The sequence below is a fragment of the Saccopteryx bilineata genome, chromosome 1 (assembly GCF_036850765.1).
Source record: "Saccopteryx bilineata isolate mSacBil1 chromosome 1, mSacBil1_pri_phased_curated, whole genome shotgun sequence".
Classification (NCBI taxonomy): domain Eukaryota; kingdom Metazoa; phylum Chordata; class Mammalia; order Chiroptera; family Emballonuridae; genus Saccopteryx; species Saccopteryx bilineata.
The window spans coordinates 94,786,682-94,813,531 of NC_089490.1; the positions used below are offsets into that span (position 1 = coordinate 94,786,682).

At 48.3% G+C, this 26,850-nt stretch overlaps 1 protein-coding gene across 2 annotated transcripts; it reads left to right on the forward strand.

Annotated features, from left to right (window-relative positions):
* Positions 1–19,354: 19,354 nt before the first annotated feature.
* PIANP (PILR alpha associated neural protein) lies at positions 19,355–26,850 on the forward strand. 2 transcript variants are annotated; one of them, XM_066260618.1, is made up of 6 exons: positions 19,355–19,815; positions 21,970–22,029; positions 22,273–22,784; positions 24,125–24,206; positions 24,990–25,211; positions 25,563–26,850. In XM_066260618.1, exons 2-6 carry the CDS (start codon positions 22,013–22,015, stop codon positions 25,582–25,584), a joined length of 855 nt encoding a protein of 284 aa, XP_066116715.1. In that variant the 5' UTR covers positions 19,355–19,815; positions 21,970–22,012; the 3' UTR covers positions 25,585–26,850. The 2 variants fall into 2 exon arrangements, with proteins under 2 accessions (XP_066116715.1, XP_066116722.1); XM_066260625.1 differs by lacking the exon at positions 19,355–19,815 and adding an exon at positions 20,135–20,293.

Sequence of the window (26,850 nt, forward strand, 5' to 3'; positions counted from 1 at the left end):
GAAAAGAAAGGCCACTCTTCAACTCATTCTGTTATAGGGAGGATCCAGGAGACCTTGTCTTCTTTAGAGAAAAAATTCAATTATCAGACTAAGTGCAACAAGTAAAGGAAGGATTTATTGGCTGTGCGGGAAGAAAGTCAGAGAAAAGGGAGCCTTGTAGACCAGTTCAGGGGCTTAGCCCAGGAAGAGCTGCCACTGCACATTTTTCCCCTGGTTGCAAGTCTCCTAAGGTCCCCTAGATTTTTTTTTTTTTAATTTATTCATTTTTAGAGAGGAGAGAAAGAGGGAGAGAGAGCAACAGAGAGAAAAAAGGGGGGAGGAGCTGAAAGCATCAACTCCCATATGTGCCTTGACCAGGCAAGCCCAGGGTTCGAACCGGCGACCTCAGCATTTCCAGGTCGACGCTTTATCCACTGCGCCACCACAGGTCAGGCCTAGAATTTTTTTTTTTTAATAGAGACAGAGAGAAAGTCAGAGAGGGATAGATAGGGACAGACAGGAACAAAGAGAGATGAGAAGCATCAATCATCAATTTTTCATTGCGACACCTTAGTTGTTCATTGATTGCTTTCTCATATGTGCCTGACCGCGGGCCTTCAGCAGACCGAGCAACCCCTTGCTCGAACCAGCAACCTTGGGTCCAAGCTGGTGAGCTTTTGCTCAAACCAGGTGAGCCTGCACTCAAGCTGGCGACCTCGGGGTCTCGAACCTGAGTCTTCTGTGTCCCAGTCCGACGCTCTATCCAGTGCGCCACCGCCTGGTCAGGGGGGTCCCCTAGAATTTAAGAGAAAGACTGAGGCAAGGAAAACAGGCCTGAGAGTGGGGTGGGTGGAGAGCCTCACTGTGATCCCCTTCCCAAAGGTTTTTAAAGGTGCAGATTTTAGGGGAGGGAGGTTATTATTTAAAGCAGCTGGTCCTGAGGTCAGCCATGATTTCCTTTTAGGTCTTTGCTGCTTTTCTGGGCCTGAAGCTGATCCACAACTGAGGCCTATGTATTGATTTTTCCTCCTCTAATGGGGTCTAAAACTACATGACTAGTGATATGTCAGGGGAGGAAAGGTTAACGAAGAGTCCAAATCCCATGACCAACAATATAAAATGAGGAGGGTCTGAACCACATGATCAGCTAAGGGAGGAAAGGTCATCCTGGGGCGGGCTGGGGTGGGGGGGCAAGGTCTTTATTTTCCCAATTTTCCCCTTCGCTAGGCACCTGGGGCTTTCCACCCTGGTGGCCTTCTGTGCCTAGCCTATAATCCTTGCTCTGCTCATGTCTGTCTAACTGCCTACCACAATTCTATATAGCCAGAATTACTTTGATAACCCAACCAAAAAAGGCTAATACTACAAAGAAAAAGTATGGGCCAATCTTATTTATTAACATAGCTACAAAAATCTTCAATAAAATACTAGTGAGCCTGACCAGGCAGTGGCACAGTGGATAGAGGGTCGGACTGGGATGCAGAGGACTCAGGTTCGAGACCCTGAGGTCGCCAGCTTGAGAGCCGGCTCATCTGGTTTGAGCAAAATCCCACCAGCTTGAACCCAAGGTCGCTGGCTCCAGCAAGGGGTTACTCGGTCTGCTGAAGGCCCGCGGTCAAGGCACATACAATGAACAACTAAGATGTTGCAACGCACAATGAAAAACTAATGATTGATGCTTCTCATCTCTCTCCGTTCCTGTCTGTCTGTCCCTGTCTATCCCTCTCTCTGACTCACTCTCTGTCTCTGTAAAAAAAAACAAAGCAAAACAAAAAAATACTAGTGAATTGAATCCAGCAGTGCTAAAAAAATTGAAATCCAAGACTGACTTAAATTTATGTCAGGAATTTTTTTTTTTTATAAATAAATTTTTATTTTAATGGGGTGACATCAATAAATCAGGGTACATACATTCAAAGAAAACATTTCCAGGTTATCTTGTTATTTAGTTCTGTTGCATACCCATCACCCGAAGAGAGATCGTCCTCCGCCACCCTCCATCCAGTTCTCTCTGTACCCCTCCCCCTTCCCTCTCCCTCCTTCCCTCCCCCCACCCCCCATAGCCAGCACACTCCTGTTCATGCCTCTTAGTCTCGCTTTTATGTCCCACCAATGTATGGAATCCTGCAGTTCCTGTTTTTTTCTGATTCACCCATTTCACCCCGCACAATGCTACCAAGACCACCATTCCGCTATAAGTGATCCGATGTCACCCTTTCTCCTAGCTGAATAATATACCATGGTGTATATGTGCCCCGTCTTCTTTATCCAGTCCTCTATTTTTTTTTACAGTGATTAACAGCCTTTAAGCAAACTCTTGGCCAATACAGCAAGAATCCATAAATGAGTAGTGTCCTTAACATGTTCCCCAAGTCCAAGTTGGCCCCATCACCATGCCAAATCCCCGAAAAATGCAACCCAACCACAGTTCAGTCTGTTAGGAGCCGCCACAGGGAGCAGGAGTCCAGGAAAGTTCCCCACAGGAAAAGTCCGCATGGCACTGGAATTGTTGTCACCATTCTATACTTTGCAGCTCATGTCCAAGTCCCAATGACCGCTGCTTCTAGCTGGTAATGATTCAGGCAGACTGGAAAAAACCATTTGCAGCATGCGTGGATATGGAGCTTCTGTTCTCCTCTGCCTGGAGAGCTGAGACCAGGTTGCTTTTCCCTGGAGCTCTGTGACTGTGGCCTGGTAAAGAGAACCTTGGGATACACTAAGCTGGGTGGCAAAGGTAAATTCATAATACAAGTTGGCATAAGGAGGAAAGAGAGCTCTAAATTAAGAGTAGGTCTCAGCCTGAAATATGAGTGGGGCATTGAGGTAGGAGGGATAAAGGAAACACTATATATTAAGCAAAGCAGCAGAAAATAGGACTATCAACACCCACAACAGAGATCTTTGAGGGAAGAATAAAAAACCTGACTATTCAGGCAAAACATAGTTAAGTGGCCCTTGTGCAAATGAGATCAGTTTACCTGCTTCTTGGAAGAAATACCCTAGGCTCGTCCACAGTGTCGTAGATGGGGCCGACGGCCCTGGGCACCTTCAGCCTTCAGTGGCAAACCCCAGCATTCTGGGCAAGGTTAGGTCATAGGTGGCTGGAGCAGGGCTGGAAGAGACTGAACCCTCCCTTAGAGGAGCGAGGGGGAAGCCCACCTTCCAGTGTCCCTGTTTCCTCACAGCAGAGGCGTGTAAGCCTGGCAGGCTTTAGCTCAATGACCTTCCTTTCCACTATTGAAGCAGGACCCAGATGGCATCCTATGAGACCCTTTTGGGTGTTGGAGCCTTTAAGGGTGTATCCTAAAAGCTGGTAGTTCCCCTGATCTCTATTGGGCTTTTTCTGCCTCTAGGTATCTTAAAAGCCATTCTCAGAAGATCTCGCTGAGGGGTTTGAGGATCCCCTTCCGCCTATATAAATCTTTTCCATATATCTGGAGCTATTTGGAAAAAAGTATGTCAGGAATTTAAGGGGAGCTTGACATTAGAAAATACATCTGCTTTATTCATCGTATTAATAGATTAAAGAAATAAATCACACAATCATCTCAATAAATTATAGGGAATGCACAAGATGAAATCAACATCTATTTGTGATTTAAAATATTCTTTTTGCCTGACCAGGCGGTGGCACAGTGGATAGAAAATGGACTGGGACACTGAGGACCCAGGTTTGAAACCCCAAGGTTGCTGGCTTGAGCGTGGGCTCATCCAGCTTGAGCAAGGGGTTGCTAGCTTGAGCGTGGCATCATAGACATGACCCCATGGTTGCTGGCTTAAGCCCAAAGTCACTGGCTTGAGCAAGAGGTCACTCGCTCTGCTGTAGCCCCCCCAATCAAGGCACATATGAGAAAGCAATCAATGAACAAGCAATCAACAAACAACTAAGATGCTTCAACGAAGAATTGATGCTTCTCATCTCTCTCCTGTCTGTCCCTACCTGTCCCTCTCTCGGACTTTCTCTGTCAAAATATTTTTTTTATAAGAGAAAGTTTATTTAAGAAGTCACAGAGGGTATGACGTGTGGTGGTGCAGTGGATAGAGCATTGACCTGGAATGATGCGGTCACCTATTCAAAATCCTTGAACTTGTCTGGTCAAGGCACATATGGGAGTTGATGTTTCCTGATCCTCCCATCCCCCTTCACCCTTTCTTCTCTCTAAAATGAATACATTAAAAAAAGAAAAAAGTCTGGCCCTGGCCGGTTGGCTTGGTGGTAGAGCGTCGGCCTGGTGTGCAGGAGTCCCGGGTTTGATTCCCGGCCAGGGCACACAGGAGAAGCGCCCATCTGCTTCTCCACCCCTCCCCCTCTCCTTCCTCTCTGCCTCTCTCTTCCCCTCCCGCAGCCAAGGCTCCATTGGAGCAAAGATGGCCCGGGCGCTGAGGATGGCTCTGTGGCCTCTGCCTCAGGTGCTAGGATGGCTCTGGATGCAACAGAGCGACGCCCCAGATGGGCAGAGCATCGCCCCCTGGTGGGCATGCTGGGTGGATCCCGGTCTGTCTGACTGCCTCCCCGTTTCCAGCTTCGGAAAAATACAAAAAAAAAAAAAAGTCACAGAGGTAGGAGTGAGTGGTAGAGGAAATGGGCTCAGGAAACAAGTTACAGAGGCAAAAGAAGGTTCTTTGGAGCTTAGGAGAAAGACACGTGCATAGGGGAAATAAGAGGGGTAGGGGAAGGTGAATGGCAAGGGCTGCTCCCTGGAGGAGCAAAAAATCGTTTAGAAAACTAGAAGGGTCCTGACCAGGCGGTGGCGCAGTGGATAGAGCGTCGGACTGGGATGCCGAGGACCCAGGTTCGAGACCCCGAGGTCGCTAGCTTGAGCGCGGGCTCATCTGGTTTGAGCAAAAGCTCACCAGCTTGGACCCAAGGTCGCTGGCTCGAGTAAGGGGTTACTTGGTCTGCTGAAGGCCTGCGGTCAAGGCACATGTGAGAAAGCAATCAATGAACAACTAAGGTGTCGCAACGAAAAACTGATGATTGATGCTTCTCATCTCTCTCCGTTACTGTCTGTCTGTCCCTATCTATCCCTCTCTCTGACTCTCTGCCCTGTAAAAAACAAAACAAAACAAAAAAAACCAAGGCTGTTTGACAAAACATATACAAAATAAACTATATATCTATATATATACAACAATTAGATGAATAATTTTACTTAAAATGGAAAATATCAGCCTGACCTGTGGTGGCACAGTGGATAAAGTGTCAACCTGGAAACGCTGAGCTTGCCGGTTCAAAACTCTGGGCTTGCCTGGTCAAGGCACATATGGGAGTTGATGCTTTCTGCTCCTCCCCCCTTCTCTCTCTCTCTCTCTCCCCTCTCTATAATGAATAAATAAAATCTTTAAAAAAAATGGAAAATATCAAATATTCCCAATCTGTGGTGGCGCACTCGATAAAGCATCAACCTGGAATGCTGAGGTCACCGGTTTGAAACCCTGCACTCACCTGGTCAGGGCATATATGGGAATTGATGCTTCCTGCTCCTCCCCGCCTTCTTTCTTTCTCTCTCTCTCTCTCTCTCTCTCTCTCTCTCTCTTTCTCTCTCTCTCCAAAAGTGAATAAATCTAAAAAAAAATTTAAAAAGTAAAAATATCAAATACCAAGGCAGAAAAGGAAATGGTATGTGTAAGGCCTGTATGCATTACATTATACATATATATAATATATATATAATTGTGACAAGATACAAAGGAATTGCAAAAATTGTTAACATTATATTTTAAAAGTAAGAGTCAGGCTCCCCTAACCCCTCCTTTCTGAAGAGAAAAAAAAAAAACCCTGAAGAGAGAGATTAAAGGGGCAAAAGTTAGTTAGTAACTAATTATAGTTTATAGTTCTCTGGAAGGACTGAGGCCACTACTTGCTAGACAGAGCAAAGAAGGTAAAAGTTATCTGAAAACTTTCTCTTCCCCTTCTATAAGAGCCTTTAGGAAACAATGTTTACATATCTTAATTAAAAATTCCTACACTGGCCCTGGCCAGTTGGCTCAGCGGTAGAGCGTCGGCCTGGCGTGCGGGGGACCCGGGTTCGATTCCCGGCCAGAGCACATAGGAGAAGCGCCCATTTGCTTCTCCACCCCCTCCCCCTCCTTCCTCTCTGTCTCTCTCTTCCCCTCCTGCAGCCAAGGCTCCACTGGAGCAAAGATGGCGGTTCTGGTCGCGGCAGAGTGACACCCCGGAGGGGCAGAGCATCACCCCCTGGTGGGCAGAGCGTCGCCCCTGGTGGGCGTGCTGGGTGGATCCCGGTCGGGCGCATGCAGGAGTCTGTCTGACTGTCTCTCCCCGTTTCCAGCTTCAGAAAAATACAAAAAAAAAAAAAAAATTCCTACACTGATTGGAACTCTTCCTCCCCTCCTGGAGTCCTGAGAGTTACCTATCCTTTTAGACAAAGGGATCACGAGCCCACTCCCCTTGCTTGAAAAACCTGTATTCTGTAACATTTTATATGCTTTCTAATAATCATCCTTCTGAAAGTCTTTATATGAATAAAACTTATAAACTAAGCTAGCGGGGACTAGCTTACTAGGTTTTCTAATAAGCTAGCCCCAACACTTTAAAATTTTTTTTATTTATTCATTTTTAGAGAGGAGAGAGAGACAGAGAGAGAGAAAGGGGGAGGAGCTGGAAGCATCAACTCCCATATGTGCCTTGACCAGGCAAGCCCAGGGCTTTGAACCGGCAACCTCAGCATTTCCAGGTTGACGCTTTACCCACTGCGCCAGCACAGGTCAGGATAGCGCCAACACTTTAGCAAAGGTAGTTTCATTTAGCCTGACCTGTGGTGGCGCAGTGGATAAAGCATCGAACTGGAACACTGAGGTTGCTGGTTCAAAACCCTGGGCTTGCCTGGTCAAGGCACATATGGGAGTTGATGCTTCCTGCTCCTCCCTTTCTCTCTCTGTCTCTCGGTCTCTTTTTCTCTAAAATGAATAAATAAATAAATATTTTTTTTTAAAAAAAAGGTAGTTTCGTTTAGCTTCTCTCCTTATCCTAAGCTAAACATTTCATTCTGGTGATAGGGATGGGTGGTAGACCCTACAAGATTTGGGAATGTCTTTGCCAGGTATGTAAAACATTCATCACTACAAATATTGATCGACTTACGACCTATGCAACTTATGACTGTTCAACATTACGACCACAATTGCTAGCCACAACTGCTCCGTGTCTGGCAGCGCAAGAGTTGCCCGGCTGGGCATACGACAGTGCGGACCAGCTTCCAGCAGCACTACCATCTCCGCGTGCACCATTTCAACTGTTATTCCAGACTCTACAGCAATTTGTGTTTTGTGTCTTGGGTATTTTTCATCAAACCCCTCCCAAGATGTCTACCAAGAGGCAATTGTCTTTGCAAATATTAAACCAGTTGTACTGACAAATGTAAAAATAAGAAACAAAATGAGGCCCTGGCCGGTTGGCTCAGCGGTAGAGCGTCGGCCTGGCTTGCGGGGGACCCGGGTTCGATTCCCGGCCAGGGCACATAGGAGAAGCGCCCATTTGCTTCTCCACCCCCCCTCCTTCCTCTCTGTCTCTCTCTTCCCCTCCAGCAGCCAAGGCTCCATTGGAGCAAAGATGGCCCGAGCGCTGGGGATGGCTCCTTGGCCTCTGCCCCAGGCGCTAGAGTGGCTCTGGTCACAGCAGAGCAACGCCCCAGAGGGGCAGAGCATCGCCCCCTGGTGGGCGTGCCGGGTGGATCCCAGTGGGGCGCATGCGGGAGTCTGACTGTCTCTCCCCATTTCCAGCTTCAGAAAAATACAAAAACAAAACAAAACAAAAAAAACCCTGCAGCAAACACCGTTCTTACTGGGAAAATAATGGAAGTGTTTCATTTAACCTAGGAACAAAAGAAAGCTGACAGCTATCACTGCTTGTATTCATATTGTACTAAAGGTGTTAGCCAGCTCAAGAAAAGGAAATTAAAGCCACAATATTGGAAAAGAATAAGCAAACTGCCATTATTTGCAGATGATACGATTATCTTTGTAGAAAATCCAAAAAGTGTGTAGAAAAATTATTATACAGAAGAGAGCTTATCAAGGTGGTTGGCTCTAAAATCAGTATTGCAAATCAACTGCATTTCTCTATACCAGCAAAAACAATTCAAAGTGTAATCTTAAACAATATCATTTACCATAACAGAAAAGCAATTAAGTATCTAGGAAGAACTAAAACAGGAAATGTGCATAATCTGTATGCAGAAAATTATACAACTTCATTGCAAGACATTAAGGCTTAAATAAATGGAGAGATAACCCAAATCCATGATAGGAAATTTCATTACCAAAAGGATGTCAATTTGTCTTGAGATGGACTTTGAATTGAATGCAACTGTAACCAAATCTTATTGAACTTGACAAGTTGATTCAAATAGAGCAACAGCCAAGAAGTGGCAAAATACTCCTAAAGAAGAGTATATTGCCTGACCTGTGGTGGCGCAGTGGATAAAGCGTCGACCTGGAAATGCTGAGGTCGCCGGTTCAAAACCCTGGGCTTACCTGGTCAAGGCACATATGGGAGTTGATGCTTCCAGCTCCTCCCCCCTCCTCTGTCTCTCTCTCCCTCTCTTTCTCCCTCTCTCTCTCCTCTCTAAAAAAAAAAAAAAGAAGAGTATATTGGTAAGGTGGTGTTTGGTCCAGGAGATAACTAGATTTATTTTAAATCTACAGGATTTAAGAAAGTGTGTTACTGGTGGAGGTTTTTAAAAGTTGATGGAAACAGATATATATATATATATATATATATATAGATAGATAGATAGATAGATATAGATATATATGGAACTTGGATGTATAACAGAATTAGCAAAATAAATCAGGCAGAAAGGAAGGATTATTTAATAAATTAGGCTGGGAAAACTTATTTTCCATATTAAAAATAAAAAATAGGCCTGACCAGGCGATGGCGCAGTGGATAGAGCGTTCGACTGGGATGCGGAGGACCCAGGTTCGAGACCCCGAGCTCGCCAGCTTGAGCACGGGCTCATCTGGTTTGAGCAAAACTCACCAGCTTGAGCCCAAGGTCGCTGGCTCAAGCAAGGGGTGACTCGGTCTGCTGTAGGCCCGCGGTCAAGGCACATATGAGAAAGCAATCAATGAACAACTAAAGTGTCCCAACGAAAAACTAATGATTGATGCTTCTCATCTCTCTTCATTCCTGTCTGTCTGTTCCTATCTATTCCTCTCTCTGACTGTCTCTGAAAAACAAACAAACAAAAATAAAAAATAGGCCTGACCAGGCAGTGGCACAGTGGACAGAGCGTCGGACTGGGATGCGGAAAGACCCAGGTTCGAGACCCCGAGGTCACCAGCTTGAGCGCGGGCTCATCTGGTTTGAGCAAAGCTCACCAGCTTGGACCCAAGGTTGCTGGCTTGAGCAAGGGGTTACTCGGTCTGCTGAAAGCCCACGTCAAGGCACATATGAGAAAGCAATAAATGAACAACTAAGGTGTCACAACGAAAAACTGATGATTGATGCTTCTCATCTCTCTCCATTCCTGTCTGTCTGTCCCTATCTATCCCTCTCTCTGACTCTCTCTGTCTCTGTAAAAATAAATAAATAAATAAATAAATAAATAAATGATACTTATAATATTCCATACACAAAAATCAATTCAAGGTAGACTTAGAACTTAAGTATATTAAGGGCAAAGTTTAAAATATTTTGAAAAACATGTAAGAAAATGTTTATCAGACCAGGAGGGTAGAGAGTGATTCTTTTACACAAAATACAAAAAGCACAATCATCAACTAAAGGGTTGATAAGTAAATATGCCTATATTAAAATTAAGAAATTCTGATAATCAAAATATGGACAGTCCCCACTGTCCATGGGGCACTTCTGATTTTTCAACTTTACAATGATGTGAAAGTAATATGCATTCAGTAAAAACTGTACTATGAGTTTGTTTTTATTTTTATTGATTTTAGAGAGAGAGAGTGAGAGAGGGTGATAGAAGCATGGGTCTAATCTTGTATGTGCCCTGATCAGGTATTAAACCCATAACCTCTGCTTATTGGGATGACGCTCTAACCAACTACATGATCTGGCTCGGGCTGCACTGAGCTTTGATATTTGCTCCTTTCCAGAGCAGTATGCCGTACAATACTTTGTCATGATGCTGGGCAGCAGCAGCGAGCTGCAGCTCCCCGGCAGCCAAACAGTCATGAGGGTGAACGACCAATACTCTACACTGTATTGTGTTGCCCATGTTTTTGGATATTGTGTTTTGTATAGTTGCATCCCATCATGTATACAAAATGCCCATATGTCTCCTGCTTCTGGTAGGAAGGGTAAGGCAATTACTCCTAATATGAAACTCAAGATATTTGTCCAGGCCCTGGCGAGGTGCTACGTGGATAGTATCCTCGCAGCTCACCAAAGTCACATAGGTTCCATTCCCAGTTAGGGCACATAGGAAAAGCAACCAATGAGTCCACAGCTAAATGGAACAACTAAGTGGAACAGCAAGTTGATGCTTCTCTCTCCCTTCCTCTCTCTCTCTCAAATCAATCCAAAATAATTTTTTTTATTAATTTTTAGAGAGGAGAGAGAGAGGGAGCGAGAAAGAGAGAGAAGGGGGGAGGAGCTGGAAGCATCAACTCCCATATGTGCCTTGACCAGGCAAGCCCAGGGTTTCGAACCGGCGACCTCAGCATTTCCAGGTTGACGCTTTATCCACTGCGCCACCACAGGTCAGGCCAAAATAATTTTTTTAAAGGTACTTGTCCAATTGTAGGCTAATGTAAGTGTTCTGAGTACATTTAAAGGTAGGCTACAGCCCTGGCCAGTTTGCTCAGTGGATAGAGAGTTGGCCTGGCATATGGATGTCCCAGGTTTGATTCCTGGTTAGGGCGCACAAGAGAAGTGACCATCTGCTTCTCTCTCTCTTCCCCTCCCGTAGCCAGTGGTTTGATTAGTTTGAGCCTCCACCCAGGCAACTGAAGATGGCTCAGTTGGTACATGTGCTAAAAATAGCTTGGTTGATTCAAGCATCGGCTCCAGACAGGGCTTGCCGAGTGGATCCTGGTTGAGCACATATGGGAGTCTGTTTCACTAGTCCTCCTTCTCTCACTAAAAGCACACACACACACACACACACACACACACACACACGGTAGGCTAGGCTGAACAATGATGTTTGGTAGAGTAGGTGTATTAAATACATTTTCAAAAAAAATACATTTTCAACTTAACAGATATTTTCAACTTATGATGGGCTTATTGGGATGTAACCCCATCAAAAGTCAAGGAGCATTTGTACATCATAAAAAAAATAAAAGGACAGGTCACAAATATGTTAACAAAGAAGAAAATATTTGCAACATATAGAACTGACAAAAGACTGGTACTCTGAATATATAAAGAATGCCTACAAATCAATAAGAAAAATAGGAACAACCCAAATGATCAAGCATTTTCCAGAAGAGAAAATTCAAAAGGCTAATAAGCATATAAAAAGATGCTCAAATGCGTTAGTAATTAAAGCTATGCCAAATAAAACTGAATGAGATACTATTATACATCTTCTGGGTTGGTAAAAATTAAGAAGTCTAAAAATACAAGTGTGCCTGACCTGTGGTGGTACAGTGGATAAAGCATCGACCTTGAATGCTGAGGTCGCCGGTTCAAAACCCTGGGCTTGCCTGGTCAAGGCACATATGGGAGTTGAAGCTTCCTACTCCTCCCTTCTCTCTCTCTCTCTCTCTCTCTCCTCTCTAAAATGAATAAATAAAGTCTTAAAAAAATAAAAATACAAGTGTTAGAATTTAGATCAATGGGAACTCAAATATTGCTGGTAGGAGTGTACATTGAAAAGAAAACAACTTAGCATTGTGTGTGAGAGAGAGAGAGAGAGAGAGAGACAGGAAGGGAGAGAGATGAGAAGCATCAAGTCATAGTTGAGGCACCTTAGTTGTTCATTGATTGCTTTCTCATATGTGCCTTGACCAGGGGGCTATAGCCAAGCCAGTGACTCCTTGCTCAAGCCAATGACCTTGTACTCAGCGACCTTGGACCTCAAGCCAGAGACCATGGGGTCATGTCTATGATCCTATGCTCAAGCTGGTAAGCCCGCACTCAAGCCAACAACTTTGGGGTTTTGAACCTGGGTCCTCAGTGTCCCAGGCCAATGCTCTGTCCACAGTGCACCACCTGGTCAGGCTAAACAACATATAGTATTTATTGTTTAAGCTTATGTCTACTTGTGAGAAAACTGTATTTAAAAACAATGGAACAATTTTAAAAATTGGGGAGATAGTGATTATAGGGAGAGGAGGCAGGGGAACAGGAGGATGGGGGACCACATAGATGCAAATTATTGGTAACTTTTCAGTCCTTGGGTTGGGTGGTGGGTTCATAGATATTCATTTTAATTTCCTACTTTATAACTAACATATATACCAGTATTTTGTGCATCAAAGTTTATATATAAAATTATGTTTACATAAAATGTAAGTACATATTATATTTGTATGTATAAACTTAAAGATAATGAAGTTCAATAAAGGAAAATACTAGGCAGTTATAGACATTAAAAAAAAGCCCTGGCCAGTAGCTCAGTTGGCTGGAGCATCATCCTGATACTGAAAGTTGCGGGTTCAATCCCCAGACACGGCACATACAGGAAGAGAGCCATGTCTGTCTTCCCCTCCTCTCTCTAAAATCAATTAAATAAAAAAGTTGACTGCAGGGTTTTTGTCTGATCAACTGGAGGTGCTGTTTATTATGAGAGAAAGTGCTAGCCCTGGCTGGTGGCTAAGCGGATAGAGCATCACCCAGCGTATGGACTTCCAGGGCACACAGAAGAAGCGACCATCTGCTTCTCTCCCCCTTCCTCTCCCTCTTCTCTTTCTCTTCCCCTCTCACAGCCAGTGGCTGGATTGGTTTGAGCGTTGGCCTCAAGCACTGAGGATAGCTCCGTTGGTCTACCAGTCAGCTTCAGGAGCTAAAAATAGCTCAAATTCAAGCATAGGCCCCAGGCTTGTTTGCTGGATGGATCCCAGTCAGGGTGCATGGTGGGAGTCTATCTCCCCTCCTTTCACTTAAAAAAAAAAGCTGTATAACAGTGCACATGGTATGCCAACTTTTATGTAAAATATATGAGGGAATAGCATATTACTATTTGCTTGTTTATGCATAAAGAAACTCTGGAAGAATACACAGAAATTAGTCACATTAAGAGCAGGGGTGGGAAGTAGAAAGATGGTGGACAGGAGGGAGAATGAGAACTTTCATTATCTACATTTTAATATATCGAAAACTTTTTTTGCACATGTAAATGTATTACCCATTCAAAATAATGAATACTAAAAATCAAATAGTTTAAGTAAATAAAAGAAAAAGAGAAAGAATAAGAGAAGTAGAAGAGATGGTGAATGGAGATCATCTTCTGATGCTTTGCTGGAAAGGGAAACAGAGGGCAGATACTGGAGGGGAACATGGAGCTCAGAGGAGTTCATTTTAAGCTGTGAGAAATCACAGCATTACAGTATGCTTACATGCTGCTGGGAATAATCAAATGGAGAGGGGGTAATGCTGAGTGCTGCAGGAGACGGAGGGACAGTCCCTGGAATGAAGACTTTGGTGGCTGAAAAGGTCTTGGATCTGCCCCTGTACACCCCAGGAAAGGTAAGGATGGGATGTGGTGGCAGAAGTTGGAAGTTCTCTTCTGTCTGCTTCTGTTTTCTCAGGAAAGTAGAGAGCAAGATCATCAGCTGAGAGTGAGAAGAGTTAATAAGGACATTGGACATTGGAGGACAGGAAACAAATGGAAATTTACCCTGACAAAGCCCACATTCCCCAACAAGCCCAGAGATAATGATAAAGAGACTAGCAGAGCCAGACACAGGGAGAGAATTTATAGACTGTGGAGTGTGGGAAGGTCCTCAAATTATCTGAAGATACATTTATCACTGTATTTCATTGTCTCCCTCACTAGATTCTAAGTTCCAAGAAGACAGTGATGACTTTGTTTTTGCTCTCCACTGTATCCCCCAGCCTTGGTACAGTACCAAGCATGTAGTATGTATTCAAAAAAGAGTCATTGAATGAATGAATCAATCAAAAATACTAGAAATAGTCCTGGCCAGGTAACTCATTTGGTTAAGAGAGTCATCCCAATATACCAAAGTTGCAGGTTCAGTCCCCAGTCAGGGCATATACAAGCATTGCCCAATGAATGCATAAATAAGTGGAACAACAAAGCCCTGGCCAGTTGGCTCAGCGGTAGAGCGTCGGCCTAGCGTGCGGAGGACCCGGGTTCGATTCCCAGCCAGGGCACATAGGAGAAGCGCCCATTTGCTTCTCCACCCCTCCGCCGCGCTTTCCTCTCTGTCTCTCTCTTCCCCTCCCGCAGCCAAGGCTCCATTGGAGCAAAGATGGCCCGGGCGCTGGGCATGGCTCTGTGGCCTCTGCCTCAGGCGCTAGAGTGGCTCTGGTCGCAATATGGCGACGCCCAGGATGGGCAGAGCATCGCCCCCTGGGGGGCAGAGCACCGCCCCTGGTGGGCGTGCCGGGTGGATCCCGGTGGGGCGCATGCGGGAGTCTGTCTGACTGTCTCTCCCTGTTTCCAGCTTCAGAAAAATGAAAAAAAAATAATAAAAAATAAAAAATAAAAAAAAATAAGTGGAACAACAAATCAATGTCTCTCTCTCAAGTCAATCAATAAAAAAAAATTAATACTAGAAATAGTTGATAATGACCCAAAGTCTTCAGTGTAAAAGACACTCACTGTGGAAGTAAATCAATCTGACCCACAACAGTCACAGAATGAGTCCTCTTACTGCACATTCTCAGGATGCACTGTAGCTCACTGAGGCCCAGGACATGGTGTGATTTGTGCACCCTCCCTCACGTGGCCCAGTTCACATCCAATGTGCACTGTCTCCCCTCCCACTGGGAGACACAAGGAGGATGGCTCACTCACTGTTGTTCTGACCTCAGAATGAAGGGCTGTCAGGGACAGACAAGCAGGAGGGCAGCTGCTGCAGATGCTGGTCAGAACAGCATCTTCCTTCCCTCCAGGAGGTGTAAGTGCCAGACTAGTGATAGTAATAGTGCAGGAGATGAAAGGCAATTGTCTGGAGGGGCATGGTTGTGAACAGGGACTCAGCCAAAAGCACTGTGCACAGGTCACAGGACAGAGATCAGGGAGGGCAGGAAGACAGAGAGGAAAGGCATGTGGAGGGCAGAGGAGAGAATGAAGGGTTCCAGTGGGCAGCGGTCCAAGGCGGAGTTCACTAAGCAATAAATATTGAGTATATATGTATTAAGCCCTAAGGTAAGTTACGGGGAAACAAAACAAATGAGAACTTTGTTCTCTAGTGTGTGTGGGGGAAGAGACACAATAAACAGTAAAGAAATATATGATCATTTCAGAGAGTGAGATGAACTGGAAAGACAATGAGACATACTGATGAAATAGAGCGGGTGCCTGAGTGACAAAAGGGAGCCAACCAAGTAAAAATGAGAATGGGAGGGTCACAAAGGATTCCAGAAATAGGGCATCCAAAGTGCAGGGGTGCTAAGGGAATGATTTTGGATGTTATAAAACATCAAGAAGTCCAATCTGATAGGAACATTGTTTGAACATTGAGAAGGAGTACAAGTTGAAGGGCCTCTCCTAACAAGGAGTTCAGATTTATTCCAAGTACAATGAATAGCCACTCAAATATATATTTTAAGCTGGGAAGAGCATAATATGATTTTGATTTTTTAAAATTTACTAGTTTGGCCTGACCTGTGGTGGCACAGTGGATAAAGCATCAACCTGGAAATGCTGAGGTTGCTGGTTCGAAACCCTGGGCTTGCCTGGTCAAGGCACATATGGGAGTTGATGCTTCCAGCTCCTCCCCTCTTCTCTCTCTCTCTCTCTCTCTCTTCTCTAAAATGAATAAATAAAATAAAAAAATTTAAAAAATTTTTAAAAAATTTTACTAGTTTGAGCCTGACCAGGTAGCACAGTGGATGGAGTGTCAGACTGGGATGCAGAGGACCCAGGTTCAAAACCCCGAGGTCACTGGTTCATCTGGCTTGAGCGTGGACTCACCAGCTTGAGTGTGGGATCATAGACATGACCCCATAGTTGCTGGCTTGAGCCCAAAGGTTGCTGGCTTGAAGCCCAAGGTTGCTGGCTTGAACACAAGGTGGCTGGCTTGAACAAGGGGTCAATTGGTCTGCTGTAGCCCCCCACAACCCCCGGTCAAGGCACATATGAAAAAGCAATCAATGAACAACTAAGGAGACTAAGGTGCCACATCAAAGAATTGATGTTTCTCATCTCTCTCCCTTCCTATTTATGTGTCCCTATCTGTCCCTCTCTGTCTCTCTCTCTCTGTTTCTGTCACACACACACACACACACACACACACACACAAATTTACTAGTTTGCTTATTTTTTCTTGAGAGAGACAAACAGACAGATAGGGACAGACAGGAAGGGAGAGAGATAAGAAGCATCAACTCACCTGACCAGGCGGTGGCGCAGTGGATAGAGCATCGGACTGGGATGCGGAGGACCCCAGTTCAAGATTCTGAGGTCGCCAGCTTGAGTGCGGGCTCATCTGGCTTGAGCAAAGCTCACCAGCTTGGACCCAAGGTTGCTGGCTTGAGCAAGGGGTTACTTGGTCTGCTGAAGGCCCACGGTCAAGGCACATATGAGAAAGCAATCAATGAACAACTAAGGTGTCACAACGAGAAACTGATGAACTGATGATTGATGCTTCTCATCTCTCTTGGTTCCTGTCTGTCTGTCCCTATCTATCCCTTTCTCTCTCTCTGACTCTCACTCTGTCTCTGTAAAAAAAATTAAAAAAAAAGAAGCATCAACTCATAGTTGTGGCACCTTAATTAATTGTTCATTGATTGCTTTCTCATTTGTGCCTTGACTGGTTTCTGCCCAGCCAGTGACCCTTTGCTCAAACCAGTGACCTTGGGCTCAAACCAAGGACCTTGAGGTCATGTCTATGATCCCTTGCTCAAGCCGGCGGCAACCTCATGCTCAAGCTTGTGAGCCCATGCTCAAGCTGGCAATCTCAGGGTTTCAGACCTGGGTCCTCAGTGTCTCAGGTCAACATTCTATCCATTGTGCCACCACATGGTCAGGCTAAAATACAATGCTCACAAAAATTAGGGGATCAGGCCCTGGCCATTTGGCTCAGTGGTAGAGCGTCGGCCTGGCATGCAGGGGACCCGGGTTCGATTCCCGGCCAGGGCACATAGGAGAAGCGCCCATTTGCTTCTCCACACCCCCCCCCCTCCTTCCTCTCTGTCTCTCTCTTCCCCTCCCGAAGCCGAGGCTCCATTGGAACAAAGATGGCCCCGGGCACTGGGGATGGCTCCTTGGCCTCTGCCCCAGGCGCTGGAGTGGCTCTGGCCATGGCAGAGCGACACCCCGGAGGGGCAGAGCATCGCCCCCTGGTGGGCAGAGTGTAGCCCCTGGTGGGCGTGCTGGGTGGATCCCGGTCGGGCACATGCGGGAGTCTGTCTGTCTCTCCCCGTTTCCAGCTTCAGAAAAATACAAAAAAAAAAAATTAGGGGATCAGGGAACATGTAGATACTCCAGTACTTGCAGCCTTTTGTATAGTGCATTTTCACCAATAAAAGTTAGTTTTGGCCTGACCTGTGGTGGCGCAGTGGATGAAGCGTCAACCTGGAAATGCTGAGTTCGCCGGTTCGAAACCCTGGGCTTGCCTGGTTAAGGCACATGTGGGAGTTGATGCTTCCTGCTTCTCCCCCCTTCTCTCTCTCTCTCTCTGTCTCTCCCTCTCCTCTCTAAAATAAATAAATTAAAAAAAATTAAAAAAAAGTTAGTTTTGAATCTCATTTGCATAATTGAACAACTTTCTTTGACTTGTCATTTGCTTTTCTGATGTTCCTAATTTAAAAAAATTAAATGCTTCTTTTTTATCGCTTCATATTCATTTTGAAATATCCCCTAACTTTTGTGAGCAGCTATTACTAGATACTGTGAAGACTAGTTTGTATAGGGCACGAGCAGAAGTGAGGGAACAGCTAGGAAGCTATTGCGCTATTCCAGATGAAAGATGATGGCTTGGACCAGGATGATAGCAACAATGATGGAGAGAAGTGGATGGATTCAGGATGTATTTTAGATGCAGGGCTCACAGGACTTGCTGGTGAATTAGATATAAGGTGGGAATTAGTAAGAAAAGGGAAAAGGAGAAAGGACATTTCCTAGTTTTTTTCTGAACAAGAGTGATGGGACACACTAGGAGAGAAATGGATTACCCAGAAGAGAATTCAAGACATGTATTTTAGCCGCATTAGCTTCACAAAGCTATTAGACATCCAAGTGGAGATGTCAAGTAGGCTGCTGGATAAATGAGTCTGGAGCTCTGGATATAAATTTAGGACTCCCTGACATTTACATAGTGTTTAAGCCCAGGGACTGGATGACATCACTGGACAGAGAATGTGGAAAGACAAGAGGGCCAAGGACTCCATTTAGAGGTTGAGCAGAAATGACTGAGAGAAGGAAAAGCCAGTAAGGTAGGAGGGAAATAAGGAGAGTGTGGTGTTCTAGAAGTACAACCTGAAAAAAACTGGGTTCTGATAGAGATGAATGGAGTGGGATGTGGTGAGAGTGAGGGCAGGGGAAGCTACTTTTCATAGGGAGATTAGGGAAGGCCTCCCAGAGGAGATGACATTGAATCTAAGTAAAATATTCTTATTTTTTGGGTTTTTTTTTCTGTTTTTGAGGGAGAGAAAAGAAGCATCAATTCATACCAGCATCGCTTTAGTTGTTCACTGATTGGGGTGGGGGTCCAGCGGAGCCAGTGACCCCTTGCTCAAGCCAGTGACCTCTGCTGGTGAGCCTGTGCTTAAGCTGGTGACTTCCAGGTTTTGAACCCGGGACTTCAGAGTCCCAGCTCAGCACTCATCAACTGCGTCACCACTGGTCAGGTGGATATAAGTGAAATATTAATGAAAGGAGTGAGTCATTGTTAATAGCCAGGGAAAACTGTTCTGGCAGAGGAGATAGCAGTGCAAAGATCCTGTGGCCAGTTAAACTCCTCTAGTTCATAGAAACACAGATCCGGTCCAGCCAGTGTAGCTGTGGCCTCAAATGTTAGGAAAAGAAATCAGAGAGCTACCTATTGGCTCATATGGGGCCTTGTAAGTCACAGTAAAGAGTTTGGATATTCTAAGTGCAAGATAAGCTTAGCAATGCGACTTGATCTACTTATTTTAAAGACATACGGGTTGCTTTGGAGACTGCATTTTATTTTAGCAGGGCCAGAGCGGAATCAGGGGATCCAGTTACTGGGATAATCCAAGGGTGATGCGAGGTCCTCACTGCTACACCCACCTTGATCCCCACTCCGCACTCTCTCCACCAGGGGCGACAGAGTAGGGGACGCAGAATCTCAGAAATAGGGTGACCATGGGTGCCTCAAACGCTGGGAATCAGACGGTCGCTCACCCTCTGCCATCCTCTGTAACCTTTCACCTGGGACACAGCTGAGCGCAACTCCGGTGGTGCGGCAGCGAGAGAGTTAAACCAAGCGTGGCCCGCTGGCGGGAGGGGGAGAGGCGGAGACGGAGCGCTCCGAGCTACCCCGCTGAGCCCCACCGAGCCCCGCCGAGCCGAGCGCAGCTCGAGCCGAGCCGAGCCGAGCCGAGCCGAGCATCTCCCGCCGCCGCCGCCGCCGCCGCCGCCCCGCGCCCCGGGCGCCCGCCCCGCACCCTCTCCAGCACCCCGCTGCCGGCCAGCCCCCCTGACCATGCCCCGGGTCCCACCTGCTTCCGCGAACCCCCAGCCTCGCGCAGCACAGAGCGCCCGCAGCTGTCGCGCCGCCGCCGCGCCGGGCACGCAGGTGAGTGGAAGGGACCCCCACGCCCCCACCCGAGGGAGCCCGGCCCTGCCCTTCCGGACTCGGCCTCTCGCCCCCGCCTCTCTCTGCGCGGTCCCTAGCTAGGCTCCAGCCTCCAGCCCCGAAGCGCTCCTTCCCTGCCGTGCTGTCCATCCCTCCTCCGGCCCCGGCTCCGTCCTGTCCTCCTAGCGCAGCGGTCACCGTCCCCGCGGTTGCCTCCATCCTGCCTTCGGCTCGGGCTCCTTGCGTCCTCCTGCTTCGGGTTTCCTGTCTGCTCTCGGCGCCCCCCCACCCCCACCCCCGGAGTCCCTTCACCGACCTCCTGGTCCTCGTTTCCTCCCCCGCTCTCGCTGCTTTCCAGTCCTGTCGGGGAGTGCGGGCCTGTGAGAGGGGTGGGCTGGGGCAGCGCTGGCGATGGGGCCGGGGTCCCCCCACCCCAGGGCTCCTGCCCCACCCCCACCTCGTCTCCTGCGCACAACAGGTCGGTGAGGCGCGAGGAGAGGGTGGGGGTGGCGCGCCAGCCTGGGGACTGCGGGCTTCCTGGAAGGGATGGCTAAAGGGGGTTCGGGTCCAGGGACTGAAGTTGACGTCGGGGGGAGGGTGATTCACAAGGCGGAGAGGCAAATGAGTCCTGGAGTCAGGGGGCCACAGATGTCCCTGTGAGCCCTGCTCCGCTTCATTGGTTCGCTCCTACACTACTCTCCCTTCCTCCAGTTTCCTTCTCTTCCCGTCCCTCTCTCCCTTCTTCCCACCATGCCCCTATCCCTATCTCCTCCCATAGCTCCGCATCCCTTTACATCAAAAGAAACAATTTCAAACTCCTCCATCTTTGCTGTTCCAGTCTTTGGTCCCCATCCCTTCCTCTTCTCATTTTATCGTCGGTATTATGCTCCCTCCTTTCCCATTGCTTTCTCCCCAACCCTGCTCTTCTCCACCCCGTTCTCCCTTCCCCTTCCACTGTTTCATTTTCCCTTCCTGCCTGGACTTTTTCTTCTCCCCTCCTGCCCTTCCCTTTTTTCCCCCTGCTCCTGTGACCCCTTCACCCTCTGTTTCCCCCCTGACATTTAACTCATCCTGTTCTCCTTTCAGCATCCTTCAAGATTCCAGTCTACTGTACCCACTCCTCTTCTGTTCTCTTTTAGGACTGACTCCTGTCCCTCATCCTGTGGTCTAGCTTCCTCTTCACCCTTCTCCTCCCTTCTCGCTCCTAATCTACCTTCTCTTTCTGGGTCCTTCACCCTGTCACATCTCTCCCCACTGCCCACTCTCCCATCCCTTCCTCAGACTTTCCAATCTTATTCCCGGTATTATCTGAGAGCACTTAAAGTATAGATTTAGACCAGAATCCAGCGCACACAGGGTGTCATATCCTCACTCACTCTGGGGAGCCTTGGCCCCCCTGGATCCAGCACCCTCAGCCCTGAAAACTTCTTTCCTCTTTCAATACCAACCATCCTGATTCTCCCAGGATTCTTTACCCAGGGGAGCTACACTTAAGGGGGTGGCCTCACCCCATTTCCATCTCTCTTCAGAGGGCATCTCTGCATTTGGATGATTAAATGTTGAGCAAAAATTATATTCTGTAATTTTTCTTTCACTCACCTCTCTTTCTTTCCTTCCGTCCCTCCCCTTTTCCTAAAGAGCCTAAAGATGCAGATTCCTGGGCCAATCATAAGAGAAATGCCTGGGACTGCAAGTGGGGTGGGCAGGCTGGGATGCTCCCCCTGGGCAAACCGCACACAATCCACACACTCACTCAGATTGATTTCCTCTTCCCTCCCCCACTCTCAGACTCCTTCCCTAGCGGTAGGTGCTCAAGGAATCACAAGGTTCTTGGCTCTAAATTAAGATCCAAGAAAAGCCTAGAGCTGTGGGCAGAGGAAGTGAGAAGGAAGCCTGAGAAATAAGAGTAGACCCTGGGGTGGGGAGGTAACAGCAGCCCGGGGAGTTGTAGAGAGGGGCTGGGGCTAGACAAGGAGCCACTCTGGGAGTCCCCCCCCCCCCCAAGGATGCTCAGCGTCAGTGAATCCTTGGTGGCAGTGGCATAGCTGGCAGTCAGCAGCCTGGGAGGGAAGATGGGAGTAGAAATGGTGGATGAATGAGCAGGGCAAGTACACAGGGCAGGATGGGAACATGACAACCCCTTCTCTTCCCCAGTAAAGGCTGAAAATCTGGGTCACAGCTGAGGAAGATCTTGAACATGGAATTCATGATGTGGTAAGTTCAGCACAGCAGAAGGAGCCTGAAAGCCCACTTTCCCTGAGGTCTTGGCCCTTTCCTCCCTAGGCCCACCAAGGGCCTTCCATCCTAAGGGCTAGACCTCAGTTTTCTCAAGGCCCACCTGCTTGTGCAGAGAGACCTGAAAAGAGGCAGTTGGGGATCTCTGGTATCAGCCTATCCTCCCTACACATAGGAATAAGATGGGCTTCTGTCTCACCCTCTTGTTCTCCTTTTTTGCAGGCCTGCACTGCTGCTATCCCACCTCCTCCCTCTCTGGCCACTGCTGTTGCTGCCCCTCCCACCGCCTGCTCAAGGCTCCTCCTCCTCCCCTCGAACCCCACCAACCCCAGCACGTCCCCCCTGTGCCCGGGGAGGCCCCTCGGCCCCACCCCACGTGTGTGTGTGGGAGCGGGCACCCCCACCAAGCCGATCCCCTCGGGTCCCAAGATCCAGGCGGCAAGCCCTGCCGGGCACTGCGCCCCCTGCCACCCCTTCAGGCTTTGAAGAAGGGCCGCCCTCATCCCAGTACCCCTGGGCTATTGTATGGGGCCCTACAGTGTCTCGAGAGGATGGGGGGGACCCCAACTCTGCCAATCCTGGATTTCTGCCCCTGGACTATGGTTTTGCAGCCCCCCATGGGCTGGCTACCCCACACCCTAACTCAGACTCTATGCGGGGTGATGGAGATGGGATCATCCTTAGAGAAGCACCTGCCACCCTGCGGCCATTCTTGTTTGGGGGCCGTGGGGAAGGTGAGTGGGAGTGGGAGAGGCTCGTAGGGATATGAGGGAGGGAAGGCTGGTTGAAGACTCAAAGGGAAGCAAGAGAGATCTTGTCTGTTAGCTCCTTCCACAAATGTGTCAGGCACTATGCTAGCACAGGAAGCAGAGGTGAAGATGCGTCTGAGCCCTTGAGGAGCTCAGATCCATCGGAGAAGACAAATGTGTAAACACTTGGGAATGTCAATGTAATAAATGCTTAATAGAGGCAGATACAGCATGTTTTTAAGAAAAGAAAATGAGACTGCTTCTGTCTAGGGATCAGGACACCTTCCAAGAATTGACATTTGAACTGAACCTTTTTTTTTGCTTTTCTTTTTTTTATTATTGAGAAGCAGGGAGGCAGAGAGACAGACTCCCACATACGTGCATGTGCCACCAACTGGGATCCACCCAGCAAGCCCCTATCGGGCAATGCTCTGCTCACTGCAAGCAAGCTATTTTAGCGCCTGTGGCCAGGCCATGGAGCCATTCTCAGCGCCTGGGGCCAACTTGCTTTATTGAGCCCTGGCTGCTGGAGGGGAAGAGAGATAGAGAGTGAGAGAAGAGGGAAGGGGAGGGGTGGAGAAGCAGATGGTGGCTTCTCCTGTGTGCCCTGACTGGGAATTGAACCCAGGACTTCCACATGCCGGGTCAATGCTCTACCACTGAGCCAACCGGCCAGGGCCTGAACTGAACCTTGAAAACAGAGTGGGTGTATTCCATGCAGAGGGACACTGTGGATAAAAGGAACTCTAGGACCTGTGGTGGCACAGTGGATAAGGCGTCGACCTGGAAATGCTGAGGTCGCCGGTTTGAAACCCTGGGCTTGCCTGGTCAAGGCACATATGGGAGTTGATGCTTCCAGCTCCTCCCCCTTCTCTCTCTCTCTGTCTCTCTCTCCTCTCTCTCCCTCTCCGTCTCTCTCTCTTCTCTAAAAAAAAAAAAAAAAGGAACTCTAGAGTAACATCTCAGCTCAGGGAGTGCAGAAACAGGACCAGTGGTTTGAAGGTGAGGCCAGGGGCAGAGACAGACATTTCCACCCCTTGGTTTCTGTACAGAGAGCAGGGTTCTCTCTGACTTTGGAGTCCTCTCCTCATTACATGTATACATGTTTGAGAAAGTAGAGAAGGATTTGGGAGGAAATGAGCTGAAAACTCTGGGTGAAGCTGATGACTAGAATAAAGGGGGGTGTCTAGAAAGAACTAGGCAAGGTGGATGCACACTGGCAGCCCTCCTTCGGCTTACTGAACCTGCAGGCTAGCCCCATCCCCTCTCCGTCTTTGCTCCTACCACCTTGAGCCTCCCTAAAACTTTCTTCCCACCCCAATCAGGTGTGGACCCCCAGCTCTATGTCACAATTACCATCTCCATCATCATTGTGCTCGTGGCCACTGGCATTATCTTCAAGTTCTGGTAAGCTGGGGGAAGAGGGTGCTGGCAGATGGGGGCTGAATGTTTGGCTGGCAGGAGGGAAGGGGCAGGGCAGCAATTTTGCTGGGAGTGGGAGAGGAAGTGGTGGAGACCTTGGGAAAAGGTAGTTAAGGATTTGGATAGGGGGAGACTGAGAAATCCAGGGCAGATTCCTTCTCCCAGGGACATACAAGAATAATGGGAGAGGTGAGCGATTATTTTTGTGCACTTGGGGCTTTAGTGGTTATCCCTTGTCCCTATTTCCTCGAAGGCAGAGAAAACTGACCCAGTCTGCAGAGCCCGTTCTTAGGACTGCCTGGGAGGAGGAGCAAATGTGAAGCTATCTTTGCATGCATTTAATAATAGGTCACTCAGTCCTTCACATTTTACTGAATCATTAGACTAAAGTGCCCAGGTCATTAGTTGACTTTGAACTAGAACTAAACCTGCCAAGGCACTTGCCGAGGAGAGAAATGTTTCTTCTGGACATGCATGGGGGGAGGAGGCCATTCTGGGGGACTCTACCTGTTGATAGGAACTACTAATTCTATAGATCTGGACCAGGTTGGGACAGTGTAGATCCCAGAGCCCCAGGGGGGCAGAGTAGAAGTGCTTTTATGGATACACAGTCTCAGGTGACTTGGTCTAGGGAACTGTTAAGAGGCCAGTTTCTCTGCTGTGGGATATAAGGAGTGCCTGAGGGAGGCTGGGAGTGATCAGCCCTGTAGGCCCAGGATGGGGGCTTCTGAAGTGTGTGAGAGAACCTCTTCCCTTCTGGTGTACTAGCTGGGACCGCAGCCAGAAGCGGCGCAGGCCCTCAGGACAACAAGGTGCCCTGAGGCAGGAGGAGAGCCAGCAGCCGCTGACAGACCTGTCCCCAGCCGGGGTCACTGTGCTGGGGGCCTTCGGGGACTCACCCACCCCCACTCCTGACCATGAAGAGCCCCGAGGGGCACCCCGGCCTGGGATGCCCCAGTCCAAGGGGGCTCCAGCCTTCCAGTTGAACCGGTGAGGGCCAGGGAAAAAGACGGGAGGGTGGGGAGGAGGCCATTTAGCGCCTCTGGAGCTGTGGTTGGGGGTACTCCCTCCTGGGTGGGTGGGAAGGAGGTAGGCCTGGCCCTCCCAGAGCCCCTGGCTCTCTTTCCCAGCCTGGTCTCTGGCTCTTCCAAGGAGCCTGGGCCTCTCCTCTTGGAGAGGACCCTTCCTTTTCCTGCTTTCTGTGGATCTATGTCCTGTTCTCATGCTACCATTTAACTCCAACTCTGCCCTCTTAACCTTGATTCGCTTTGTCTTGGACTCTCCTTTCGATTCTGGCTTACCCCTTGTTTCCTGACTGTGCCCTTTACCTCTTCCTCTCAGGATTCCCCTGGTGAATCTGTGATGCCCACCAATGTTGGGGTGCCACCAAGCACGAGGCCAAGGGGCCAGCATAGTCACCATCCCACTGAGGGTGGGGCAGCTGTGGGAGCCGGGCTGCAGGTGCTCCTGGCTCCTGCCCTTGCACAACACCCTGGAACACTCACTGGCCCCATAGGCAATCCTGCCTGCTCACTCTCCTTTAAGTGGGGACCTCACACAGTTGTGGTTTCTGGTCCCCCATCCCCACCATTGCACACTCACATGAAAGCCTTGCACACTTGCCTCCACCCTCACGGGCCATTGCACACAACCATGCTCTTGTGCAGCCAGTCTGCACCCTCTCCCCATCCACCTCTCTCCCCTCTGCTGATCCCTCACATTCTCCCTTTTGTTTCACATTTTTCACTTGCTCTTCCCACATCCCATGCTCACCCCAGTCACTCAGTGGTCAGTGGGTGAATTTACCATTTCCTCTCATGTGCATTTCCTGGACCCATGTCGTGTTGCGTGTCGTGCCCACACTCTGCCTCATGAACATCTACTGATCTAGTTTCTGTGGCTCCTGCATGCTGCCCCCAGAGGTGGGTGGGAGGTGAGCTGGGGGCTCCTCTTGCCTCCATCTGTCATGATCCCATTCCGTTCCGTGTCCTGTGTTTCACCGTCTCCCTCATTTCACTCCATGGGTGCTCTCATTACCCTGAGGGCTCCCCGACAAGATGGGGGAAGTGAGGCCCCACGCTTCTCTCCCACCCCACTGCTAAATTCTGTTGTCTGGGAGATGGGATTTGGGGAGTCACCTGCTACACTACATGAGAAAGGGGCTCCCATCTGCCCTGCCCTTCCTCCTAAGTCCCTTTTGTCTTATCAGTCCTGGCTGTTTGTGTCCATGTCACTCTCTGGAATTCAGAGCCCCCTGAACTAGTCCTCCACTTCCTGGCCTCCCTGAGGGCCCCCCTAATTCCACTGAGGCTGCCAGGGATGGGAGCCAGTGAGTTCAAGGCCATCGGGAGCTCTACCTCCCAATCCACCCCTCCCCTTCCTGGACTCCCTAACATCTGTCCTTTCCTCCCTCCTTAGTTCCTTCCACTCTCCCTCCTTTTGCCCCCCACTGCCACCCCATGTTTGTCCCGCCTTCTCATAATTTTTCCCACCTTCCTTCTTCCTCTCTTACCTGGCTCCTATGCTGTGATATATATTTTTGTATTATCTCTTTCTTCTTGTGGTGATAATCTTGAATTCTTGTGGGATGTAAGTTTCAAAATTTTCAAATAAAGACTTTGCAAGATAA